The 26787-nt window shown below is 40.4% G+C and overlaps 1 protein-coding gene across 3 annotated transcripts; it reads left to right on the forward strand.

Moving 5' to 3' along the window:
- The first annotated feature begins 1457 nt into the window (after window positions 1-1457).
- On the forward strand, window positions 1458-24993 carry ZHX1 (zinc fingers and homeoboxes 1). 3 transcript variants are annotated; one of them, XM_059672800.1, is made up of 4 exons: window positions 1458-1840; window positions 9808-9921; window positions 16447-19365; window positions 19725-23373. In XM_059672800.1, the coding sequence occupies exon 3, from the start codon at window positions 16672-16674 to the stop codon at window positions 19360-19362; it is 2691 nt and encodes an 896-aa protein (XP_059528783.1). In that variant the 5' UTR covers window positions 1458-1840; window positions 9808-9921; window positions 16447-16671; the 3' UTR covers window positions 19363-19365; window positions 19725-23373. The 3 variants fall into 3 exon arrangements, with proteins under 3 accessions (XP_059528783.1, XP_059528781.1, XP_059528782.1); XM_059672798.1 differs by having other exon boundaries at window positions 1459-1840; window positions 23285-24993; XM_059672799.1 differs by having other exon boundaries at window positions 1459-1753; window positions 23285-24993.
- Window positions 24994-26787: the final 1794 nt, after the last annotated feature.

Consider the following 26787-nt stretch of genomic DNA (forward strand, 5'->3'; position numbering starts at 1 on the left):
CTCACCTTTGCATCCTCCACAGTCAGTGCCTGGCATAAGCTGCTGCTCAAAAACCATTGTTAAATGCATGAGCAAAAGAATGAGTTTCTGTATCTGAAGCATTTCCTTTCCTCAGAGATCAGTCCCAAAAAGAGCTTCTCAGTGTGCACAGTATTGCCCCCTCGGAAATATGCTGAAATCCTATGGGGGCAGTTTTTGGCCTGTATATTTCTCATATTGGTGTATTTATTTACAGAGAAAAACATTGCTTTATTATTTTTACTGATATTAGTATAGCATTTTAGAATCAATGACTTTTTATTTTTCACTTGTAGAACACCGACTTCTTGAAATTATTTGTGTAAATAGCTTGCATTATCTATGAACTTAACTCCAGGAGAGTAAAATGATGTTAAATTTTTGTTGTAAATACAAGGTGTTGAGTATGGCAGACTGAGTACCTCTGTTTATAAGATCATGAAGCTTCGCTTGCTTATGCTTCCACAAGTTCTAGGACCCTAAGATGAAACATACAAATAAACAGAAGCTGGTGTCCGTCCATTGATTCCGACCATCAGGCTTCCCCTTGAAGCTACTGCCTCTCTCAGGATTGGTGGGGCTCCGCGGAGCACTGCTGTCAGGGCGCAGAGGCTCGGTGGCTGGGCTGGGGGCGGGGGATGAACGCCAAGGCACCGCGGAGTTCTCGCACGTCCAGGCCCATGAACCTGTGCAGAGTAGCTTGGAGCGTGAGTCGTTTCTCTCTGCTTTGGTTTGAATTTCTCTTCATTTAAAACATGATGCGGGGTGGAGGGGAAGTGAGTGGGGAGGGGCGGGGACGCTGCCTGGTTTTCCCAGAAGCCTGGCCCCCGGCTGGGCGCCCCCTCTGCGGGACTGGCTCACCTTGGAGCGGTCCGGATTTGAGGACCACAGCCTGCAGAGAAAGCCCTCCAGGAGGGTGACTCAGGAGCGCGGAAGGAAGGGCTTTCGGGGGACAGAGGATGCCTCCGTCCCGCAGGGCGGTTCGAAGTGAGGGCGACCTAAACTTCTGGAGTTTGCGGGCAGCGCTGTGGCCAGTGGAAGCAGGGACCCTGGAGGCAAGGAGAGGCGGGGCGTTGGTTGGCCAGCGGTGAGGCATCGGCTGGAATAGAGACTGGCCTCGGGAAGGCGGGGCTTCTATTGACAGAGGGCGGGGCTTGCTCTTACGGGGGCGGGGCTGGGCCAGAACAGCCGCCGGGAAAGGGGCTTGTCGTATTTCTCACGATCCAGCGCTGACAGTAGGAAGGCCGAGCGCTCAGGGGGCGTGGCCGAAACTGACAAGAGGCGGGGCTGTCTTCCGGACGGACCCGAGCGAAGGCCAGATTTCTGCGGTAGAGGGCGGAGCGACCGCCGGCCAGGGGCGGGGCCACTTCGAGACCTTGGGGAGGCGGGGCTTCTGTGGGCGGGGGCGGGGCTCCTGTTGACAGAGGGGCGGGGCGGCTCCTACAGCCCGTCTTGGGCGTAGAGGCCGGTGGAACCCCAAGGGTGCAGCGGGTTCAGGAGCCGAGAGCCGGCAGCGGAGCAGGGACAGGGCGCCGAGGGCGCGCGTGCGGGCGGGCTCCGCCTCGGCCGGCTTTCCCCCGCCGCCCGCCCCTCCCCCCACAGCCGGCCGCCGGGGCGCGCGCCTCGCCGAGCTGCCTTCCGCCCCAAACCGCGGGCCCCCCACGCCCCGCGGGGCCTGCCGAGCTCCGAGGCCCCGTGAGAGCCCGCCGAGCGGTTCCGGGGGTAGGGTTCACAGGTCAGAGTTGACTCCCTGAAAAGTGCCGCCGCTTGGAAATGCAAGATGGCGGCGGCGGGGCGCTGAGAGGCGCGGCGGCCCCCGCAGGTAGCGGCGCTGCCGGTTCCGGGGCGGGCGGGCCGGGCTCCCCGGGGCTGAGGGCGGGATCGGGCCGCGCGGAGCCCGTGCCCGGCGCGCGGGCCGGGAAAGCGGACGGCGAGCGGACGGGACGGAGGCGGCGGCCCCACGGCAGAGACCCCGGGGACCGAGCGCGCCCGGCGGCGGGCGGCGGGCGGCGGGCGGCGGGCAGACCCGGCGCTGGGAGTCCAGGGGGAGGGACCGGGCCTGCCAGGGCCGGGCGTCGCCGCGGGGGACCGACCCTGCGCCTCGTTCGCGCCTCCGGGGTCTCTGTGGCCGGGGAGGAGGGGTGGGCTCCCCGAGGAACCTCACTCCCTGCCCGGGAGGGCTGAGCAACTTGGGGCTGTGGAGGGGCCGCGGAGGCCGGGTCTTCCGGGGGGCGGTCGCCGCAGGGGTGGGGGCCCAGAACTACGGGGAGTCCCCGGGGAGGTCGGGGCTCGGCCTCCCTCAGGTCAGGAGAGCCTCTTGCTGGAGCTGAGCGCACCGGCACGGGGTCGGGGCCCCAGGAAGCAAGTCGGGGAGGCCGTACCCCACTCCAGGGGAGGCCGTACCCCACTCCGGGGGAGGCCGTACCCCATTCAGGGGAGGCCGTACCCCACTCCAGGGGAGGCCCCCACTTCGGGGCAGGACCGGAGTCCAGTCCTTAAGGACTAGGTGACGTTTGGAAGCCCTGGCGCTGAGGGCGAAGTTAATGGCAGAGAACGGAGACGGTGTCGGCCCCTCCGGGAGCCTGGGGGTGGCCGGGGACTCCCAGCCCAGCCTCAGGGGGGCGGCCTCCCCATCCTCGCGGGGGAGGAAGAGGGGCTGCGGGCCGGACAGACCCCGTCCCGCTGTCCAGCCACCGAAGTTCTTGGTCCAGAGGTTTGCGATTCTTTGTCTCCGCGGCGCCTTTCCCACCTCCCCTCACGATGGGAGCCGCGAGGACAGAGCCCGGCGCGGGCAGGCGCCGGTGCCCCGGGTTAGTGGGGGGTCAGGCTGCGGCGAGGCTGCGGGGTCGGGCTTGGGGCGCAGAGGGGCGGGAGGGGGAGGAGCGCGGCGGGGAGGGCGGCCGGGCGGGGATTCCACCGCGCCGTCCTGACATCCCACGCCAGCCGCAAAGGAAGCCATGAGTCCAAAGGAAGAAAAAGCAAAATAAATAACCCGCCACAAAAAAACACAGACGGCAGAAAGAAAACCTCGAGGAGAGGCTGCTCTTTGCTTGCTGGGGGCGGGGGGTGTAAGGAGAGGCTGTGACTGGTACCGACATCAGAACGGGCCGGGGCTGGGATCATGGACCCGAACGGCAGCGGCAGTGTCTGGGGGGGAGCGGGAGCGGGCGGGGGGTCACAGGTCTGGGGAGCGGAGGCTCCGGTGCGGGAGGAGGCGCTGCTCCCGGGACGGGCGGCGGGCGGGGAGGCTGCGCGCGTGGGCCCCGCAGAAGTGCGCCTCCGGGCCGGCCGGCCGTGTCGGTCCCTGCGGCTCGGTCTTTGTCTGAAGCTTTAACTTGTGTTGTACGGAGCTGCGTGAATTCTCTTTGCTTCTGAGAAATCGTCCTGAAAAAGTGGTTTGTTTTGATGCCAGCAGTGAAGATGAGTGAGAGTTGGTGCTAACAGAGATCCTGACTCTAGTTGAGACATAGGTTTGATTTCTTAAAGTAGCAATTTGGACTCGATTTTTAAGCAAAAGAACTGTGAGTGTTGCCAAGGACAATAAAGTGGTGCAGGATGTAAAAGAAAAAGGGCTTTCATGAGTATTTTCCCCTCTCAGTGTTTCTCTTGTCACTCCAAGCATTTTAGGGCTCAGCAGGCTAATTTTATGCCAAATAAAGTGTAAGATTGTGGGGTCCTTTCAATATAGAAATAATAGCATTTCATGTATCAATGAGTCGTGTAAAAGAACCTCTTCAAGTGCTTTATTTAGTGAACAGGATGAAAATGAGAAAGAAAAGAAAAACCTGGATAACTGATGACAGCTATGATCCATGCAGATTTCTTGAGCCAGTCTTATTTTTAAAAGAGCTTGAACGTAGCCGAACCGGTTTGGCTCAGTGGATAGAGCGTCGGCCTGCGGACTGGGGGGTCCCGGGGTTCGATCCGGTCAAGGGCATGTACCTTGGTTGCGGGCACATCCCCCCGGTGGGGGGCGTGCAGGAGGCAGCTGATCGATCTCTTTCATCGATGTTTCTAGCTCTCTGTCCCTCTCCCTTCTTCTCTGTAAAAAATCAATAAAATATATTTTAAAAAAAGAGCTTGAACGTATTTAATGGAAATGTTTTTAGAAACCCATTTCAAGTATAAACTCGTTTAGAGCTGCACATTTGGAAAATTTTTTACATGTGTGCTGTTCTTTGGTTTCCCCAAAGTGCATGTAGCTCTAGTTTTATATTCGATTCTGAACAGATTAGGCTGGTGAACCAGAGTGGCACTGATGCCAGATGGTTTGAAAATATGCTAAGGCGGAAAGTAGAAATGTGCCGTACTGTGAACGCTCATTAGTAGGTGTATTTTCCTTATAGCAATTATTTCAATGAATTTGGAGGACAGTCCATAAATGATGCATCAATTATTTCATCTTTCATGATACTTTAAGTTCTTTTAAAAATAAATGTGAATCAAGTTTTGCAGTTTTTTAAAAAATATGTTTTTATTGATGTCAGAGAAGAAGGGAGAGGGAGAGAGAGAGAAACATCGATGATGAGAGAAAATCATTGATCAATCGGCTGCCTCCTGCACATCCCACACTGGGGATCAAGCCTGCAACCCAGGCATGTGCCCTGACTGGGAATCCAACTGTGACCTCCTGGTTTGTAGGCCGATGCTCAGCCACTGAGCCACGCTGGCCGGGCAGCAGTTATTTTATTAATGAACTTAATAGCATAGGTAAGGTGGGTTCATTTTGGAGACTTTCTCCCTTTTGTATTAAATTTCACATTAAGACTAAAAGGTGATGTTATGATGTATTATACTTTTTTTTTTCGTGTAATGTTGGTTGGGCACAATAATGTGATATTTTGGGACTACTTTGCTTTAAATCAAGCATGTCAAACTCATGGTCCATGGGCCATATGCAGCCCACAACAAATATTTTTGTGGCCCAGCCAATATAATGGTATGTAAGATACTTTTTTAAAAAAATATATATTTTATTGATTTTTACTGAGAGGAAGGGAAAGGACTAGAGAGTTAGAAACATCAATGAGTGAGAAGCATCGATCAGCTGTCTCCTGCACACTGCCCCCTGGGGATGTGCCCGCAACCAGGGTACATGCCCTTGACCAGAATCGAACCTGGGACCCTTCAGTCCCCAGGCTGACGCTCTATCCAGTGAGCCAAACTGGCTAGGGCAAGATACGTTTTAATAAAAAATTTGTAACTTAATTTTTACAATATCTTGTTATACATAATTATTACTAACAAACTACAACATTCGCTAATGACTGATGACTATAATTGTGTTGCATTCATTTCCCTTACGCGCCTTAGCCTTACGCGCAGGCGCACCATTTCTCTCCACTAATACCAGCAGCGAATATTTTAGCAGCCGAATGCCACGTCATTAGTCTTGTACTGACTTGTTTGGTGTGCGCAACAGGAAATATTTCACTTTCAGAGAACAAGAAAAATAGGCTTATTTGCGTTACGCTTATTAATTTGTGCAGCTATTCAGTGTATAATAAGTTAATGTTCAAGAAAAATATTTTTATTAAAATGTTCTATTATTTTATGTTAACGAGTACTCATTTATTTCAGCCCTTTGTATTTATTCAGCATGTCTCTATTGAAATAAAACTACATTTCTATGAAAATTGAAGCTTTTGTTTTTTTGTGGCCCACATAAACTTAAACCTTGTTTATTTGGCCTGTGTTAGCCTTTGAGTTTGACATGCTTGCTTTAAATTATAGCTTTATTCTTAAATAGAAGTACCTTTAAACTATTAAAATGATAGCAAATGTGGCTGAGGAAATAACCTTTTAATGTACATTGTAGCATTGTGGATTTGGGCTCAAAAGACTTTATTTGAGCCCTGACCTGTTTGGCTCAGTGGATAGAACATCGGCCTTCAGACTGAAGGGTCCTGGGGTCGATTCTGGTCAAGGGCATGTATCTTGGTTGCAGGCTTAATCCCCGGTAGGGGGCGTGCAGGAGGCAGCTGATCAGTGTTTTTCATTGATGTTTCTAACTTTCTATTCCTCTCCTTTCCTCTCTGTAAAATCAATAAAATACACTTTTAAAAAAAGAGACTCTATTTGAATATTGACAGTGTAGTCATGAGTTAGCCAGACTTGCATGACCGAAGCTGCTGATTACTAATCAGGATATATATTTGAGTTTACATTTGGAGGTCTGTATTTTATACAGTTAATTTTTAAAGTAATTATGTAATATTTTTAGGTAGTTGCCATGTTTTGGTCTTAAAGAATACTTAATCTTTGTAGTTTATGTCACCAGTATTCCGTAATGTATTTAAGAGTATATGGATGGTCTTATACACCTTTGGCCTAAACAAATATAATGATATACTTTGAAAAAGAATTGTATGTGAGCAGTTTAAGAATTACATTTATTCAAGGGAGTTAAAATTGAGCAAATCATAGTTTATGCAAGATTTTTGTTTTCAGTTTTTAGGTTTAGATTTTTTAAATTGATTTTTAGGGAGAAAGAAGGAGAGGGAGAGAGAGAGAAACATCAATGTAAGAGTGAAACATCAATCGCTGCCTCCTCTACGAGACTGGATGGAGCTCACAACCTGGGCATATGCTCTGATGGGGAATCAACTAGCAACCGTCCCATACATGGGGAGATGACGTCCAACCAACTGAGCCACACCAGCCAGGGCTAGATTTAAATTTTTATTTATTTATTTTTGTTGTTAATCCTTGCCCAAGGATATTTTTCCATTGACTTTTAGGGAGAATGAAAGAGAGAGGGAAAGACAGGAACATCAATGTGAGAGAAACACATCGATTGGTTGCCTCCTGTACAAACCTGGAAGGAACCTGCAAACAAGGTACGTGTCCTTGACCAGAATTGAACCCGGGACCCTTTGGTCTGCAGGCCGATGCTCTATCCACTGAGCCAAGCCACCTAGGGCTAGACTTAGATTTTTTTAAAACATCAAAGCTTTTCTAAGAAAATTGAAACACTGATGTGGTAGACATATCATATACATATTCAGAATTTTAAATAAAATAACTTGTCAATTTCAGTGATTCATATTTCCCACAGGATTCCTGATTCTCTTTTCCCCTTCCTAAAGATCTTTCCCTTTTTGGGTTATTGAGAGGAATGAAAGGAGATAGAAAGATTCTGATGTTTCTAAATATTTCACTCATAACTATGTTTTTCTTCTATATAAGTGTTTCCTTTACCTTTAATATTGTCAAAAAGACATTTTTTAAAATTTTTCTGGGCATGGACCGTACTTGGGAGTGAGGGATGGTGAAAAGAGAACAATTTCTCTTGATTACTATGATAATTTTTTTTTATATCAGAGGCTTGTTAGTTCTATGAAATACCCCCTAAAATGTTTTTAGACAAATGATTCTTCTTGAAGGTCAGAGAAAGTATGGATATGTCGGGGTGGGGCGGTGTAAATTACGATTGATTAATGTCTACTTATTAAAGCCAGCTTATTCTAGCATTGCTTGATATGCTGAAAGGTATGAAATGGGAAATTGATTATTGCCTGGGCTTTTAAAATATGTTATACTGTTTCAACATTTAACAAATTTTAAACAAAGACTTCCTTTGTGCTATAAATTAAAGTTAATACTTAAATAAAAGTCAGAAAATATAACTGTGGACTTACTAATGCCAGGAAATATTCTAAACACTTTACATGTGTTATTTCTTTCAGTCCTCAAAGCAATCCTATTAAATAGGTACTATTATAAGATACTGGGTATTAGAGAGAATTGTTCTAAAGTAATCCCAGTTTCAGGAACTGAAATAACATCAGGCAAGTATGCTTTTCATCCGGAACTATTGAGCAGCTCATTTGTTGCTCCTCTAGTTGCCTGGTGCCTTCTCATGTCTTGGCAGCTATTCTCAAGAGACTCCCATTCGATAAAACATCTTGCAATTACTGTGTGATTTAAGAGTGGATTCAAATAGGTCACCAATTTCCTATAACATTAATAATTCATTTTGGAAAATAACCTCCCCTCTTTGGCAGCTGTTTCCTATCTTCTCCTCTAGTTGACATCCTGTAGGTGGATGGCTAAGGAGAGGTGGAACGAGGAGATACCAGAGAAGAAACTGTAGAATCCCAGGCTGCAGGGGTAACAGGATGCTCCACTGCACTCACCAGGAAAATGCTATTTTGCTTTTCATGAAAATAGTGTAACTATTCAGTCCAAGCTTTAACTTTACCTAGAAGTATTTTACTAGAGGATTTACATTATTTCTTTTTTAAAATATATATTTTTATTGATTTCAGAGAGGAAGGGAGAAGGAGAGAGAGAAACATCAATGATGAGAGAGAATCATTGATGCCTCCTGCATGCCTCCCACTGGGGATTGAGCCTGCCACCCAGGCATGTGCCCTGACCAGGAATCGAACCGTGACCTAGTTCATAGGCGCTCAACCACTGAGCCACACTTGCCAGACTACATTATTTCTTGACTTAAGAGGGCTCTTTGTAAATGTGTATATAATAATAGCAAGAATCAAAGGATAAGGCATTTGGGGGAAATCATCTTCCTAAATATTCATTCACTATGGTTACAGAGCTTCAGTGCTTAAAGAAACAACAAAAATGATTCAACCCTTCAAAAGCATTATTTCCTGTTATTTAATAAACAGAAACAATTACAGCTTTTATTAAATTTTCGTGATTGGCTTAACTCTGAGTAATATACGACATTTGGACACAAATCTGAGTTTTCAGAGAATGATTTCGCTCTGGCTGGTTTGGCTCAGTGGATGGAGCATGGGCCTGTGGACTGAAGGGTCCATGTCTCAGTTGTAGGCTGGATACCCGGCCCTCGTCCAGACGAAGGGGGAGGCAACCTATCAATGTACCTTTCTCATATCCATGTTTCTCTCTGTGTGTCTCCCCCTTGCTTCCACTCCTAAAAATAAATGGGAAAATATCCTCTAGTGAGGATTGACAAAAAAATAAAAATAAAAATAAAGGAGAGAGAACGATTTCCAGTTTGTTTTTACAATTGAATGGTTCACAGTGCATTGATTAAAAAGCCATTTGGTCTGTAGCTTTCTTGCAAAAATGAAATAGTTAAACGCCAGTCATTCTATTAGATACTACATGTTTAGGAGTACCAGTGGTTTATTTAAGTAATACTGGCTTATTGCCAGTATTAATAACCCACTTCATTCCACTTAATACACAGTAAATTAGGATGCAGATATTTGCCAAATATCTATGTTTCTGTGTAAACATAGAAACATATACCTCTTTTCAACTCTTAGTTTAAGTTGTCTTTCATAACTTTTGAAATGGAAAATTGATTATTGCCCGGGCTTTTAAAATATTTTATTCTGTTTCAACATTTAACAAATTTTAAACCTTTCAGCATAACAAACAGTGCTAGAATAAGCTGGCTTTAATGAGTAGGCATTAATCTTAATTTACACCCCCGCCCCCCCCCACAGAACTTCTGTGTGGTAAATTTTTACAATTCCCAATTTCTTAATCTTAGCTTTCCTAGTATATTCTGCATATATTCACATTTTGAACATTTTCATTGAAAACAGTATCACAGTGACTTGGTTGTTTTACATAATATAGAATTTTTTAAAGTGTAGTTTTCAATTTTTGTGTTTCTTACTAATATTGGATTTGGCATTTAGATAATTCTTTTAAAGTTTCTATGAGGAAATTAACTTTTTTTCAAAGTTACATTTATTTTTTAAAAAGCCAAGGCATAAACTTTAAAGTTTCCTAAGACTGCATCATCATCTCTAGAATAATAAAGTGATATTACTTTTTTTGTAGGAGATGGCAGATAGGTACTTTGGACCTGTCGGTAATGATGGCCTGAGCTAAACACCTAATTTGAAGGGACACCCTTCCGTGTCAGAGCACAGAATGCTGAGGAAGCTATGGCAAGTATGTGTTCCGATGTTTTGATAACGTAAAACGCGGGTACTGAATGTGCTCCCTTTAGATCCCATGACACTCTCTTTGGCTCAAGTTTTAAAAGCTTTTTTTAAATGAACACAGATATATTCCTAACACTTTTGTAAGAAATGTACATTCAAACTTTAAAAATATAGGAAGATTGGCTGCTTCAATTTTAATGGAAACAGCATCATACGTCATAATACATCTATGTGCTATATTTATAATTGATTTTTAATTGATATTTGCTGAAATCCTTTGTTTCAGGCACTATCTTAGGTGCTATGGTAACAGTGGTAACAAGACAAATGAAGGTTATGAGGGCAGAGATGTTTCGTATGGGGAAATTGATCCAGAAATGTTACTGTTTTTTTGCCTATATCCAGAAAAATGCTTCATGAACAACTCCTGAAATATATTTTCAATATATAGTCTAGTAATAATAGTTAACTTATAATGATAAAATTAGGATATTAAAAGTTAAATAATATAGGTTAAATATACCCTTATTTAAATATTCAAATAGATTTTTACATAATTACATGTATATTTTATTTACCTGATATATATTGCTTTTATAAGAAGCATTAGATTATATAGTATATTGTTTGAAATATTTATACTTTAGTTCAATTGTTATTTTAGATGATTCCTGAAAGTACTAAGAAAGCTTACATGACCATTAATATGGTGGTTCACTTTTAATTTTAAAAATTGAGTTCTTACAAGTTGACATTGCCAATCTAATTTCTATTATATTTCAAAATATTTTAAAAAATTGAATGATTATATCCTGAGGGAAATAGGTAACAACTACTATATTTTATCCAGGGAAGAGATAACAGACAGATGAATGGTTTTTCAGCCTCTTGATGATAATCTCACTTGGAATCAAGAATAGCATTCTTGTGTTAGACTGTGTGTTAGACTGGCTTTGAAAGACTTGAGAAAAGAAGGGGAAAGCTATTTCAGCAGAAAATTACTTTTGGATCATACAAACTTAAGTAACAAAGATAGGAGATTTCATTATAGTTCTAGTTTCTATATCACTCTCAATATGTTACATACCTACTGACATCCCAGGAGAAGGCAGCAAACCAGGATGTTAGTGTCCTGGAGACCTTTCAAAAAGACATTTCACTCCTCAAATCTGGGGGCAGAGCTTGCCAGAGAAATCTGTCCAGCTTGGACTCTTCCTTTAATCGTTAGCAGTATTAAGGTCAGCTTTCTCAGGTGGAAAAAAACAGGAAAGAGGATAGAGTTACTAAACCTTTAAGCCTTAATTAGCATCAACAAAGGGATCTTCTGAAATTAGATTATCTTTGGTCATAATTTCTTAGATGCTTTCATTTTTGTCATATTCATTCCTGTCTATATTCATCGTAATACTTGAATTTTGATTGTCTTGAGACCACTTTGGAAATTTACTTAATAATTCTAGGTTACAGAAATTTTAAAAAACATTTGTTGTGGGTACAAATTTGGGTTGTCAAATTTCTCACTTAATTTTAAAAAATAATTGCTGTTCCTGAATATTTTTACATTTTAGCTTTAAAAAATGCCTAAAGTGTGTAAAGGCTAAACTTTTTTTGCTTGTTTTTTATTAAAAAATATCCTTTTAGACTTTTTTTTTTAACATGGTAGATATCCTTTGTTTTAATGTGGTCCTATTATTCTTTGTTCCTAGTATTATTTCAGGCATTTTGTGATTTTGATGGATTTCTGACTTCTGGTTTGAATACAAACATGTAAAAATAAGTATTTTCAGCTGGCTAAACAGAACTCTGACTCCAAGAGGGAGAAGTGAAACTAAGTAAAATACAGAGTTCAAAAAATTTTTCACTGTATGTATGAATATTTAGTCCAAAGGATTCTCAGTTGGTGTACTTTAGCCACCCTAAGAACAGTTTTATTAAGTTGGTACTAGGTCAAAACTAACATGATCCTTAAAAATTATAGTTATCTTCTAAATGTTCTTATTTGACCCAGAATTGGTATAAAAAACAAAGTTTGTTTTTATTCACATAAAACTTTACCAAAATAACATGCTTTTGTGGCTAACTAGGCCAATAAACTGCTATCTGTTAATCATTTAATTTGAAGTATAAGACAGCCAAAAAAATAAAGGCTTGGAAAATTCAGTGTAGCTATGACTCTGCTTAATTATAAACAACGTTGGACTTTTATTTATTTATTTAGTACTAAGTATACAATTTGAAACAATCCACTCACTTTTTATAGTGCATACCATTGACAACTTATATTTTAAACTCTTTAAAAATGTAACACCATTAAAGTATAGTTTTCTCTTGGAACAGAAATAATGATTCCACGTTCAAATTTGCATTTGCTTTCTTGTAAAGACTAATTTTTGAATGAATTTATCTCCCTTGTTTCAATCTGAGATAGACCACATATTTAGATATACACTGTTCATGCATAAAACTGATTTGTTACAACAGAATTATGGATGTTGGTAAATATTTGTTGAATATTCATTGCGCTATTTTATTAGGTAGGATGTTTGGATGTTTGATAATCAAGAATGTTTTAATATTTTAATGACTGGTAATCTCATTAGTAAGGATTTTACCATTGAAAGTAATCTACCATAAAGCAAGCACAGTTGTTTTTTTATAGCTCCTCTGTAAATGAGTGTTTAGTGAAATAAAATGTATGTTATAATATACAATACAGATATGTTTTAAAAGTGGGGTTTTTTCAGCAAATATTATTGGGGCCTTGATAGGCACTTTGCTGGTCCCTGGGGAGAGCTAAACAGACATTCTTTCTGACCATGTAAGAAGAATTGCTATTAGAATTGTCCAAAATTTTTATACTGTGATGAAATAAATTTTGCTTTCATTAAATGCTTTTCTGGAGAGAAACTTTGTTGTGATAATTTTGACGAGTTTAAGATCATGAATTGATTAAGGAGCAGCTTACCCTCAGGAAAAGAGCAGGATGCAGCTAGGACCATGGAAATTGGCTTCGCCCAGATCTACACCCTGGAGATTATGGGTGCTCTTGGGGGTTCTTAGAACCAGTCTGACTTCCAGACCTGGGGCAGGAGCTCCAAAAAATATCTGGAATACACCTGAATGCTATACAGAAATGACCATACAAGTACTTTTATTTATTTGCAATTTTAAGGCCTTAAAACCATTGTTTGTTATATTTTATACAACTAAAGCAATGTTATAACAATATTAAAGAAAACTTGTAAATACCATACACAAATTTTATCTGTTTCATGAAAATGTTATTTTTTATATTCTCTAGTCTTTGTCCACATGTAAATGGATAATTTTTTATATTTCTTAACTACAATTTTGATTATCATTTTTTAAAATATATTTTTATTGATTTCAGAGAGGAAGGGAGAGAGAGATAGACACATCAGTGATGAGAGAGAATCATTGATTGGCTGCCTTCTGCACACCCCCTACTGGGGATCTAGCCCACAACCCGGGCATGTGCCCTTGGCTGGAATTGAACCCGGGACCCTTCAGTACCCAGGCCCACACTCTATACACTGAGCCAAACCAGCTAGGGCTTGATTATCATTTTTAATGGTAGTATAACGATTGATCAATTATTTTTTCACATATTTCTCTACTGAAAGGTTAACTGAAAATAGTTTTCAAACATAATTATATTTACGATGCTGGATGCTTTTAGCACATAATTTTTCCTTTATTGGCAGACTTCACTTTAATTGTGTTTTAATTGCAAAGCCACTTCACTTTCAGTTGTGCAACTGAACTCTAACCCCCTTTAACAGGTAAATAGTGCAAGGTTCCCCAAATTGATTTCGCGTTCTGTTTCCAGTTAACCTTCAAATAGAGGATAAGATGTCTGTCAGCTAACAGTGATTTCTGTATGGCAATTTCCCTGTCCCAGCCCTACTGCACTTTAATGACAAAGGAGATGAGTTGGAATCACACCATAGAATTGCTTATTCTGTATTTTTACCCCTTCTCTGCTTTTTCATTCCATTTGTGTGGATTGTCAGATGATTAAGTTCGGGGAGAGAGAGAGAGAGAGAGAGAGAGAGAGAGAGAGAGAGGAAGGGAATCGAACCTGGGATCCTTCAGTCCGCAGGCTGACACTCTATCCATTGAGCCAAATCAGCTAGGGCAGGAATTCCCTGTTTTTAATGACAAAAAAAAAAATAAAAAAAAATCAAAATCAAACAGCTATGCTAACACTTGGAACAAAATAGTGGTGTCCCTATTGAATTGAATAGGGAAGATGGCATTAGCTTAGTTTATATCATTTAGTTAAGAAATAGTTTGCAATTTCAGATTTCTTTATATTCCCTTAGAAATCAAAGAAATTTTATAGAAAAAGAACGAATGACATCTTTGTGAATAGAGAATTGGATTATTGTCACTACAATTATTACTAATTGTAATAATTGGAACTCAGGGAACAAGGGGCATTTAGTACAACTTTCCATCTGCTGCTTAGACCCATCAAAGGAATTGTAGTATGTATTTGAATAATCTCAGGGAGGAGGTTCTTACCGCCTTCAAAAGCAGGGCATTCTCTCTTTGGACAGCTCTGTTTCCTAAAAATGTTTCTCCCTTTCCTGAGTCAGTGCATCTCCTCATAGAGAACTGGTTTTGCTTTATAATCTTGGAAGTAAACTTTTTCTCCTCAGTTCAGCTAGGACATGGATCATGCTAGTAAATGAATAGCTCCAATTTGTGGTAAAGAATAAGACCCCTTACTCATTTTATTCATTTTTTATTTCTTGTAGACTTCAGAAACCCATCAACTTTAACTGATTTAGCATCAAAATTTTGAAACATTTAAATGTATTTGTATGAATATAATACACTTTTTCTTGATGATTTAAGATCATTCTTATGAGTTTCAGGAACTGTTTTCTCACGTGATGCCCTCATGGCAGGTGGAGTTTTGTAGGACTGTTTTCCTATTCATTCTTATTCAGTTAATAAACATTTAGTGAGTCCCCACTTCCTGGCTTCTTACATGCAAAGAGGATATAGAAATGAATGAGATTGCCAAGACACCTTGGGAGAACTTTAGGTTAAAGATATAAAGTTCATTGGTTTCATCCAGAGTTTCAGGGGCTTTGTTATATCTCAACTAGAGGTCTGGGGCACAACATTCATGCACTCAGGGTTGGGGTGGGGTCCCTCAGTCTGGCCTGCACCCTCTCACAGTCAGGGAGCCCTTGGGGCTTCTGGCTGAGCAGCGCTCCCCCTGTGGGAGCGCACTAACCACCAGGGGGCAACTCCTGTGTTGAGTGTCTGCCCCTGTTGGTCAGTGCGCATCATAACGACTGGTTGTTTTGTTGTTTGGTAAATTTGCATATTACCCTTTTATTATATAGGAAAAGCTATCACTTAAGAAAAGAAGAAATAATGACACACACATCTATGATGAGGACTATGTTGTGGGACAGAAATGTAATATTTCTCTACTACAACATAGTCAATACTAGACTAGAAAATAAACCAGGGAGGAGGGTGAACTGTCAGGCAGACAGAGAGATCATCCCACCAAGTGCACAACATGTGCTCTGGGATAAGGGCTGGCCTGCATGGAGGGTCCCTGGCACAGCAATCATTTCTGCTGGGCTTAAAGCATATAGAAATCGGAGTCAGGAGACTGAAGGAAGGGCCAGGTTGTGACGGGAACTCTGTGTGGCTTCGAGTTTGACTTTATTCTTTCATAAATTTTAAGTCAGAAGACTGATATGATTAGATGTGTTTTATAAATTCTAGCAGCACTGTGGAAAATGATTAAATTGCCCTAACTGGTTTGGCTCAGTGGATAGAGCATCGGCCTGCGGACTGAAAGGTCCCAGGTTCGATTCCAGTCAAGGGCATGTACCTTGGTTGCGGGCACACTTCCCAGTAGGTGTGCAGGAGGCAGCTGATCAATGTTTCTCTCTCATCGATGTTTCTAACTCTCTGTCCCTTCCTCTCTGTAAAAAATCAATAAAATATTTTTAAAAAAATGATTAAATATAGTGTTTCTAAAACTTTGATCATACGTATTGTATCTTTGCTTCTTTGCCATACTTGGGCATGCTTTTGGGATGATGAGAAGGACCAGTAGGACCAGGCATAACTGATGGATTGAATTTCTTATACATTTAATTGCCATAGTCTCTGAGTATCTGTGACTGCTTTTTATAGTTTTAAAGCTTCTCCCTTGTTAACAGATTATCCTTTCACATTGGTAGTACTCTTGGCAAAGCAAACTTGTTCCCCAACATCCCTTCCAATATATAGCTAGCTGAGAAATCCAAATAAGCCTGTGGGCTGACCCATGAATATAGTACGTGACCTTCAGTGAGTTGGTTTGGAGACATCTATTTTAATCCTTAGAGGACTTTTTTTCCTGGTTTTGATCTCATTTTAGATCTTTATAACTGAGCTATCCAACAACTTCATATAAGTGAAATATAGCTGTAATTTGTTTAAAAGATCATAATCACTCATTAAAAACATTTTTAAATTTATTTTAATGTAGGTGATTGGAGTTGTGCTTCAAAAATTTCAGCAGTTCAACAATATTTTATCTGCCAACAATAAATTCTTTACTTGATTGCACCATGAAAAAGCTGCTAATGAGACTTGTTGAGCATAAAAACGGACCTGAAGAACCAAAAGCCATTGTTTTCAAATGAAGAATACTGAATAGTTTTAAGCCTCAGTGCTTTTTAATCACCACTGAGATTTCCCCCATAACATCAGAATGGCAAGCAGGCGAAAATCAACAACACCCTGCATGGTCCTTGCCAGTGAACAGGATCCAGACCTCGAGTTGATATCAGATTTGGATGAAGGGCCTCCTGTACTCACGCCTGTAGAAAACAGCAGAGCAGAGAGCGTCTCGAGTGAGGAAGAAGTTCATGAACCTGCGGATTCTGACAATCAGCAAAATAAAAAAGTTGAAGGTGGTTATGAATGTAAATATTGTACTTTTCAAACTCCAGACCTAAATATGTTTACTTTCCATGTGGATTCAGAACATCCCAACATAGTGCTAAATTCCTCCTACGTTTGTGTCGAATGTAATTTTCTCACCAAAAGGTATGATGCACTTTCTGAGCATAATCTGAGGCACCACCCAGGAGAAGAGAATTTTAGGTTGACTATGGTGAAACGAAATAACCAGACAATCTTTGAACAAACTATAAACGATCTGACTTTTGATGGTAGTTTTGTTAAAGAGGAGAACTCAGAGCCCGCTGAATCTACAGATGTTTCTTCTTCAGGAATTCCTATCAGTAAAACTCCCATCATGAAAATGATGAAAAATAAAGTGGAGAACAAGCGTATTACAGTTCATCATAACTCAGTTGAGGATGTTCCTGAAGAGAAAGAGAAGGAGATCAAACCAGACCATGAAGAAAGTGTGGAAAGTCCTAGTTCTTCAGCTTCTGACTCTAATACCAGTACTTCCATTGTCAACAGAATACACCCAAATGCTGCCAGCACGTTAGTCACCCCGGCAGCAGTTCTTCCTGGACTAGCACAGGTGATAACCGCTGTGTCAGCTCAGCAGAATTCCAATTTGATTCCCAAAGTCTTAATTCCTGTTAGTAGCATTCCTACCTACAATGTTGCATTGGATAACAACCCCCTTTTGCTTAACACCTACAAAAAATTCCCTTATCCAACCATGTCAGAAATTACTGTTCTTTCCGCTCAAGCAAAATATACAGAGGAACAGATCAAGATATGGTTTTCAGCCCAACGTCTAAAACATGGTGTGAGCTGGACTCCTGAGGAAGTAGAGGAGGCAAGAAGAAAGCAATTCAATGGAACAGTACACACTGTACCTCAGACCATAACTGTTATTCCAACACACATTTCCACAGGGAGTAATGGCTTACCATCCATTTTACAGACATGCCAAATAGTTGGTCAGCCAGGTCTGGTTCTTACACAAGTAGCTGGAACAAACACCTTGCCGGTAACAGCACCGATAGCCTTGACAGTGGCAGGGGTGCCAAATCAAAGCAGTGTACAGAAAAGTCAGGCCCCTGCTGCTCAGCCTCCTGCAGAAACAAAACCAGCAGCAGTAGCAGCAGCAGCGGCAGCAGCAGCTGTCCCAGCAGCAGTCCCAGCAGCAGTCCCAACAGCAGTCCCAACAGCAGTCCCACCTTCTCAGCCTGTCAAACACGAAACTGCACTGGCAAACCCCGATTCATTTGGCATTCGGGCAAAAAAGACTAAAGAGCAACTGGCAGAATTAAAAGTCAGCTACCTTAAAAATCAGTTTCCTCATGACTCAGAAATTAGCAGACTTATGAAAATCACAGGCTTGACAAAAGGAGAGATTAAAAAATGGTTTAGCGACACGAGGTACAACCAGAGAAATTCAAAGAGTAATCAGTGCTTACATCTCAACAACGATTCCTCCACTCCCATTATTATAGACTCCAGTGATGAAACCACGGAATCCCCAACTGCTGTCACTTCACAGCATAAACAGTCCTGGCATCCTTTCCCCGACTTTACTCCCCAAAAGTTTAAAGAGAAGACGGCAGAGCAGCTCCAGGCCCTTCAGGCCAGTTTTCTCAGCAACTCCGTACTGACAGATGAAGAATTAAATAGGTTAAGAGCGCAAACCAAACTGACCAGGAGAGAAATTGATGCTTGGTTTACAGAGAAGAAGAAATCAAAAGCTTTAAAGGAAGAGAAAATGGAAGTAGATGAAACTAATGCAGGTAGTTCCAAAGAAGAAGCGGGAGAAGCTTCTCCTGGAGATGAATCTGGTGCACCTAAGGCAGGGAGTGCAGGCAAGATATGTAAAAAAACACCTGAGCAATTGCACATGCTCAAAAGCGCATTTGTCCGATCCCAGTGGCCGTCACCAGAAGAGTATGACAAGTTGGCCAAAGAAAGCGGGCTTGCTAGACCAGACATAGTTAGTTGGTTTGGGGACACCCGTTATGCTTGGAAAAATGGAAACTTAAAATGGTACTACTACTATCAAAGCTCCAATTCAAGTGGTATGAATGGTCTGTCTTCCCTTAGGAGAAGGGGGAGAGGGAGACCCAAAGGAAGGGGAAGAGGAAGGCCACGTGGGCGGCCTAGAGGAGGCAAGAGAATGAACAACTGGGACAGGGGGGCGTCACTCATAAAATTTAAAACTGGAACTGCAATACTTAAGGATTATTACCTGAAGCACAAATTTCTTAATGAGCAAGACCTGGACGAACTTGTTAACAAATCACACATGGGCTATGAGCAGGTCAGAGAGTGGTTTGCCGAAAGACAGAGAAGATCAGAGTTAGGTATAGAGTTATTTGAGGAAAATGAGGAGGAAGATGAAGTTATTGACGATCAGGAAGAGGATGAAGAAGAAACAGATGATAGTGACACCTGGGAACCCCCACAACATGTGAAGCGGAAGCTTTCTAAATCAGATGACTGAAATGTAAGTTTTTAATCCAAGCATATATTTATCAACCACACACATTTAGAACATCCACCTGGTATCTGTCATCTCCACTTTTGATAGTTTTTTTCTTAAGTAGTTTTTCTTTTACCTAATAAGAGAACTAGGTACTACAAGTATAGCCAAGAAATATATGATTAGCACGTATAGTCTGATGATTATGATTGTTCTGTTTAATATGTAGAGTTTAATGTTTTTTACTTTGTTTTAAGGGAAAGTTACCCGTTTTCTAAGAAGGGAGACTGGTGGGTCTGAGGGAATTCACAAATACTAAAGATAACTAAAATGTAGTTTTTGTAACCCTCCTTCACTAAAGCTTCATTTTTTGCCTATTTAAGGAAAGAATTAAAAAACAAAAACTAAAAAGAAGGGGGAAAGTATACTGAAGGAAAGACTTGCCACAGGGGTGAGGATTGCTCAGTTTCAGGAAACTAGGTGAAAACGGTATCTTTTTCTTTCATTGTATTACCCCCCAAACTCTTAGTTTTTTTAAAAAAATATATTTTATTGATTTTTTACAGAGAGGAAGAGAGAGAGATAGAGAGTTAGAAACATCGATGGGAGAGAAACATCGATCAGCCGCCTCCTGCACATCTCCCACTGGGGATGTGTCCGCAGCCCAGGTACATGCCCTTGACCGGAATCGAACCTGGGACCCCTCAGTCCACAGGCTGATGCTCTATCCACTGAGCCAAACCGGTTTCGGCTAGATTTTTAACTAAAGTTTAAAATGCTTTATGTATTAAAAATAACTCAATATTTTTTCTATTAAAAGCCAAAGCTCTATTTTAGGCCATATATAAATTCCATGTTTACTTGGGTGGCATCTGTTTTTAAAAACTGTAATATAAATTATTTCTGTTTTAGAGATCAAAAGGTAAACAACAAGTTTGATATTAAATTAACTCAATTGCCTAAAATGTCTTTTCATTCTTTGATATAAAACAAACCTGCTACCAGCAAAAATGCTGTATTTAGTAAAAAGTATCTCTCTGTAGTCATAAAAGTGCAAGTAAATATGCTTTAAATGTAAAGGTTTGGCATATTCCTTAAATCTTCATTCTTTTATAGGTTGGATTAATTAAAACGTCACTGTAGTTGCAAATCACATATCTGGTTTGGAGTTAGAACTTTAATTCTTACTACTTTTGGAATTCAGTAGCATTGTTCTATTCTTTACTCTCAGTTTTTGAGCGTTCCAGGATAAAACTATACAATGCAGTTGTCATGAAATGTTTGTATATGTCTATCAGTAGTCCAGAAGCATCTTGTTATCTGAAATCACTGCAGTGTTGTCAGACTGTAAGGGAGGGAACAAGGCATAGACTCTTATGATGATATGAGCATATTTATGTATTTCCTTAGCTTTTTGCATCCCTATCCCAGCCTCTACTTTTATCCTCTCTTTTTCTGCACAGTATCTCCTTCATTCCTCCACATCTTCCTTCATGGTTTTATTTATTTTGTTATAACAATTGCTTATAGAGAGCTATGTCCCAGACACTATTCTTACTGTTTAGCAATCCTTTTCCAAGTTTTCTTTTCATGAACATTTTTTTTTTCAGGCAGAGAAAAAGATGACACTAAAAATGCACCTACTTTTGAATAAATCTCACTCAGGTTATAGAACAAACTGTATTGTAGGTTACAAGAAGTTAAATAGTTTTGTACAGCTTTATCCTGAGGCAGTCCTCCATTTCCTAATGTCGGAACTCTTCAGGACAGGCTTTCTTCTGACCCAGATGCATAAAATATTTTTAACAGGCTGCCTTTTTTTTTTTTTTATTGCTAGACACAAGAATGTGCACTCAGCCAAGATTAAAACAACAAAATTTTTGCCGCAATGAATTGTTGTAGTAACCTCTGCAGTGATTTTTGGGGGAATTGCAGTCTTCTAAAACTAATGTGAACTTTTATATAATTTAGTTTGACCTTACTTTAAGTTTGTGTGGATAATTCTTATATTAATACTTAAATAGGTACTATGATTAAAAAATTCACACAAAGCCACAGTTTTCAAAAATTGTGTCATATATGTTTTATGTGTACTTTTGTGGTACATATACAAACTTGCCTTGCTCTTAAAATATGCAAAAGTCTGAAATTATAAAGACATTAATCAACAAATTATTGGCTTAACAAATTAAGTTTTTATCCTACAAAAGGATTCACCTTAAGTTTCCTCTCAATAGTTACTTTTTCATTTAAATATAGTTCAACTTACGAAAAAAAGGAACCAAAACCTTTCCAAAGTAGTTATTGCAAAAAGTAATATACAGTAGTACCCCCTTATCCTTCCGGGATATGTTCCAAGACCCTCAGTGGATGCTGAAACCGCAGATAGTACCAAGCCCCTTATAAACTATGTTTTTTCCTATATGTACGTACCTATGATAAAGCCTAATTTATAAATTAGGCACAGTAAGAGATTAACAATAATAACTAATAAAATAGAACAATTATAATATCCTATATAATAAAAGCCTAATATGCTAAGTGTCCGGTCGGCTGGTCAGCCGTTCAACCAATCAAAGCGTAATATGCTAATGATATGCTAAGGCTGCTCAACCGCTCACTATGATGTACACTGACCACCAGGGGTCAGACAGTCGACCGGTCAACCAGTCACTATGACGTGCACTGACTACCTGGGGGGCAGACGCTCTAACTGGTAGGTTAGCTTGCTGCTGGGGTCCGGCCGATGGGGACTGAGCGAGACAGGCTGGACACGCCCTAGAGCCCTCCCGCGGTCCCTCCCTGGCTGGCCAATAGTGCACCGGTGGGGTCCCTCGGCCTGGCCTGCATCCTCTTGCAATCCGGGACCCCTTGGAGGATGTCAGAGAGCCGGTTTCAGCCTAATCCTGTAGGCCAGGCCAAGGGACCCCACTAATGCATAAATTTGTACACTGGGCCTCTAGTACTGTAATAAAAGTTATATGAATGTGGTCTCTCTCTCTCCCTTTCTCTCTCTCTCTCTCTCTTTTGCGCTCTCTCTCTCTCTCTCCCTCTCTCTCTCTTTCTTAACTGATCAGATAACCCAGAGGACTACTAAGTGGCAAATGGGCAGGTAGTATATACGGAATAGATCTGCTGGACAGAGGGATAATTCACGTCCTGGGCAGGATGGCGGGAGATGATGTGAGATTTCATCATGCTGCTCAGAACAGCATGCAATTTAAAACTTATGAATTGTTTATTTCTGGAATTTTTCATTTAATATTTCTGGACTGTGGTGGACCACAAGTAACTGAAGCTGCAGAAATCGAAACCGTGGATAAGGAGGATTACTGTATATGTGTGTCTTTTGCACAAGCCAGCCTTGTACAGTAAGTCCTCACTTAATGTTGTCAGTAGGTCTGTGACTTTAAGCGAAGCAATGTATAAGGAAACCAGTTTTACCACAGGCTAATGGATATAAGCAAGAATTAAGTATCTGCAGCATCTCATCATGTTATAACAAAATGGTGTTGAACCAATCAAAGTTATTTGAGGACTTGATGTATATAAATAGAAAAAAAATACAAGAGTTAAAAAAAGAAAAATACAAGAGTTTAGATTTCATAGTTCATTACAGACACTGACAATGAAATATATACTTACTAATAATTTTAAATAAATTATTTCATATAGGTATATAATATAGGTAAAAATTATTACATAGAGGTGAAAATGTCTTTAAAGCAAATCTAGTATACGCAGAACACATACATAGGAATTGCACACAAAATCTAGTGCATTATATAAGATATATTTGGAAGTGATCTCAGTATTACTGAGTGATTACAGAGGATGTGTTTTCATGGCTAATTTCTCTCATTTTTGTTTGTAAAAGAGGTAAACATTAAAGTATGGTTTTCTTTAAGTTTTTAGTTTTTTATTGTGTGTGTTTTTTTTATAGTTGCCTAAAACGTTGGAGGAGAATCAATTCTTCTACTCAAGCTGTCTGATTTACTGTGAATGGGCCCAATATTTAATGACACTGAAACCCTTTGGGAGCATACACATTCTCAAAAAATAGGATCCAGTACCCAAAAGAAATGGAACTTTATGTTGTGCCAAAGTTAAACTACTGCAGCTGGTGAAAGCTCTGCAATGTAAATAGAACATATTCAAAAACAACTTGTAAAAACTCAAATTTTAATACATTTTTATTCTGATAAGATGGAGACATTCTGATTCTTGGACATTCAGAGGGGGTTTAATGACCACTAGAGCTTGTCCTCATATTTTGTCTAGTGTAATACTGTATATCTGGTGAGATGGACCTTATTGTCTGTATTCTCTGATATGTTATTAAGCTTATACTTTGAGTGACCAAACATTTCCCAGAGTAAAAATTGTTGGAAACAGGAAAAAGAAAAACCTGATTTATTTCTGTCTTGTTTATCAGGCCCTGCACGAAGATTAAAAGTTATGCATGGGCTTATACATTTTCAATGTAAGTGAAAATACAGCCTTTTGACACATGTTGGCACAATAAGAGTTTGTGGTATTATTGGCCCTTAATGATTAGATCTTTCATGGATACCACTATTACTACTTGTAATGCTTCTGTTACTTGTTTTCATTCGAAGCTGAATTTGCTTTTTATTAAACTGAAGATAACACTGAAGAAGGAAAAGAAACTGGCATTAGAATTTGGATGGGGTGAAACTCTGAAATAAATGCTATACCAATCGTATGGAAATCAAACGTTTGTACAGGTGTCAGATCAGAATTTTCAAGAATTACCTTTCAGTGAAATTCTACTTTGTGTAATAACTTCAGTGAATAGAGAAAAAATTCTTAACTGATCATAATGAATTAAAAGTCAGCTTTTCAGGAGACTGAAAGTTCCTACTAACTTATAAACCTTGTAAAAACCGGTGCTGTTCATTCATGTTGAGAAGGACCCTTTCTTTTGTGACTAGGGGACCATTTTTCAAAATGTGCTTTTTCATGGAAGAAATGTTCAGTTCAATTAGCTTTGTATTTTATTTTATTTATTTTCATTTTCTTTTATTCCTCACCTGAGGACATGGAGAGAGAGAGAGAGAGAGAGAGAGAGAGAGAGAGAGAGAGAGAATTGGTTGCCTTCTGTAGGGCATATGCCCTGACCAGGAATGGAACCAGCAACCTTTCGGTGCACAGGACAATGTTCAGCCAACTAAGCCACTCTGGCAGGGCTCAATTAGCTTTGTGTTTTAAAATGTTGGGGGTTTTTGTTTGTTTTTTCTGAATGACCAGATAGATGTAGTGGGCTTGGCCAGTTTAATCTAATTTAATGGATAATAAATATTAATCTCATGTTTTTACCTAAATGTTTGACATCTAATGAAAATGTTATGAAAAAGCCTTGAATATGCATGCTGCTTTCATTTTTATAAACTTTTCATTTTTTAACTATAGCTTTATTAGTAATTCCCAAATGCTGCCGTTTCGCTGATTTCTTCTCTCAGACAGCTGGCTTTGTGGGTGGCTTTTTCATACTACTGTTAACTTTTTTAAAAGAAGCAATGTAAAGACTGTAACAATTTAATGCACTAAACTGTTCTTTCTTTTACACATTAAAAAACTTCTTAAAGCTCTGTATTATAATAATTAAATTGCTCCCTTTTTTAAACCATTGCTAATGTGGTCTGAGTTTTGCTTGGTAATAATTTTCATATTTTCAAAATTTGAAATGTCAAGTATTAGACAAGTATAAAGCCATTGAATATACTTATATTATATTTCCCTTACAATATGTAACTTTGTATAGCTGTTAAAACTATTGAAATGTTCCCTCCTGTCTCTTTTTTAGACTTGGCCCTTAATTCTGCTCTGATGTTTGCTAGATTTTAAGTATATTTATTTGACAGAGCAAAAGAACCCCCTCCTGGTTGTATCCAAAATAAAAGTTAGCTGCGACTAGTAGTTTTCAGTGATTTCCCCTCCGCATTGTATTAACTGAGTGTGTTTTTTTAATGTGGTAAAATACACATAACAAAATTTACCATTATATCTGTTTTTAAGTGTAAAATTCAACTGCATTAATGATATTCATAATGTTGGGAAATCATCACCACTATTTCCAAAACTTATTCATCATTCCAAACAGAAACTCTGTAACAGTTAAGCAATAACTCTCGATTCCCCTCCCCCCAGCCCCTGATAACCTTTACTCCACTTTCTGTTTCTATGAATTTGCCTGTTCCTGATACTTCAAGTAAGTGGAATCATACAATACTTGTCCTTTTGTGTTTGGCCTTATTTCATTTAGCATAATGTTTTTAAGGTTCATTCATGTAGCATATATCAGAATTTCATTCCTTTTTATGGCTGAATAATAATCCTCTGTGTGTGTACCACACTTTGTTTATTCATCTGTGATGGATGGACCTTGGGTTATTTCTACATTTTGGCTAGAAAAATGCTGCATTGAACATGGCATACAATCATCTGATTGAGTCACTATTTTCAGTTACTTGGTGTATATACTTAAAAGTGGAATTGCTGCCCTGGCTGGTTTGGCTCAGTGGATAGAGCATCGGCCTGCGGACTGAAGGGTCCCAGGTTCGATTCTGGCCAAGGGCATGTGCCTGAGTTGTGGGCTCGATCCCCAGTGGGGGGCCTGCAGGTTTCAATCGATCAATGATTCTCTCTCATCATTGATGTTTCTATCTTTCTCTCTTCCTCTCTAAAATCAATAAAATATATTTTTAAAACAAGTGGAATTGCTGAGTTACAGCATAATTTGATGTTTAAATTTTAAAGAACCATCAAATTCATGCATAGCCTCCTCTATTATTAATGCCCCCACCAGAGTGGTACATGTATTACAATTGATGAACCTATACTGACACATCATTATCACCTGAAGTCCATAGTTTAGGGTTCACTCTTGGTGTTGTATATTCTCTGGGTTTGGACAAATGTATAATGAATGTATCTGCCATTACAATATCATTCAGACTCAAGCAGACTAGCAGAAGGTATATTTCCATAGACTAGGGAAGCTGAAAAGGTGCAACAGGTACATTTCCATAGAATGAGGGAGCTGGGAACAGCAAAAGGTCTATATTTACAAAATAAAGAGAAGGAAGCTCTTCATCCAGAAGGAGAAGAAAGCCCAAAGGGAATAGGAAACAATAAGGAAGGAGCGGGGAGAACTTCACATGTCCCATGTGAGGTTCCACCTTTGAGCCTAGAAGTTACTACAGTAACCAGTCTAAGGGAATAGTGACCAATCAGAGGGGATATCTGCACCAGGATCTGCAGCCTTTATAAGCCATAGGGAAAGGAACTCCGGGGGACCCTTTCCCCCTCCCTACTTGGGGGTCCATTCTGTGGGACTCTCTCCCTCTCCCCACGTGGGAGTCTGTACTTGTTCTTCAATAAATCTCCCCCTTTGCTATAAAAATATGTATATGTCATGCAGAG

This window comes from Myotis daubentonii, chromosome 17, assembly GCF_963259705.1.
Source record: "Myotis daubentonii chromosome 17, mMyoDau2.1, whole genome shotgun sequence".
Taxonomy (NCBI): domain Eukaryota; kingdom Metazoa; phylum Chordata; class Mammalia; order Chiroptera; family Vespertilionidae; genus Myotis; species Myotis daubentonii.

Excerpts from the sequence above, each read along its gene's own strand:
- ZHX1 (XM_059672800.1), top strand. The coding sequence starts at position 16,672 with ATGGCAAGCAGGCGAAAATCAACAACACCCTGCATGGTCCTTGCCAGT.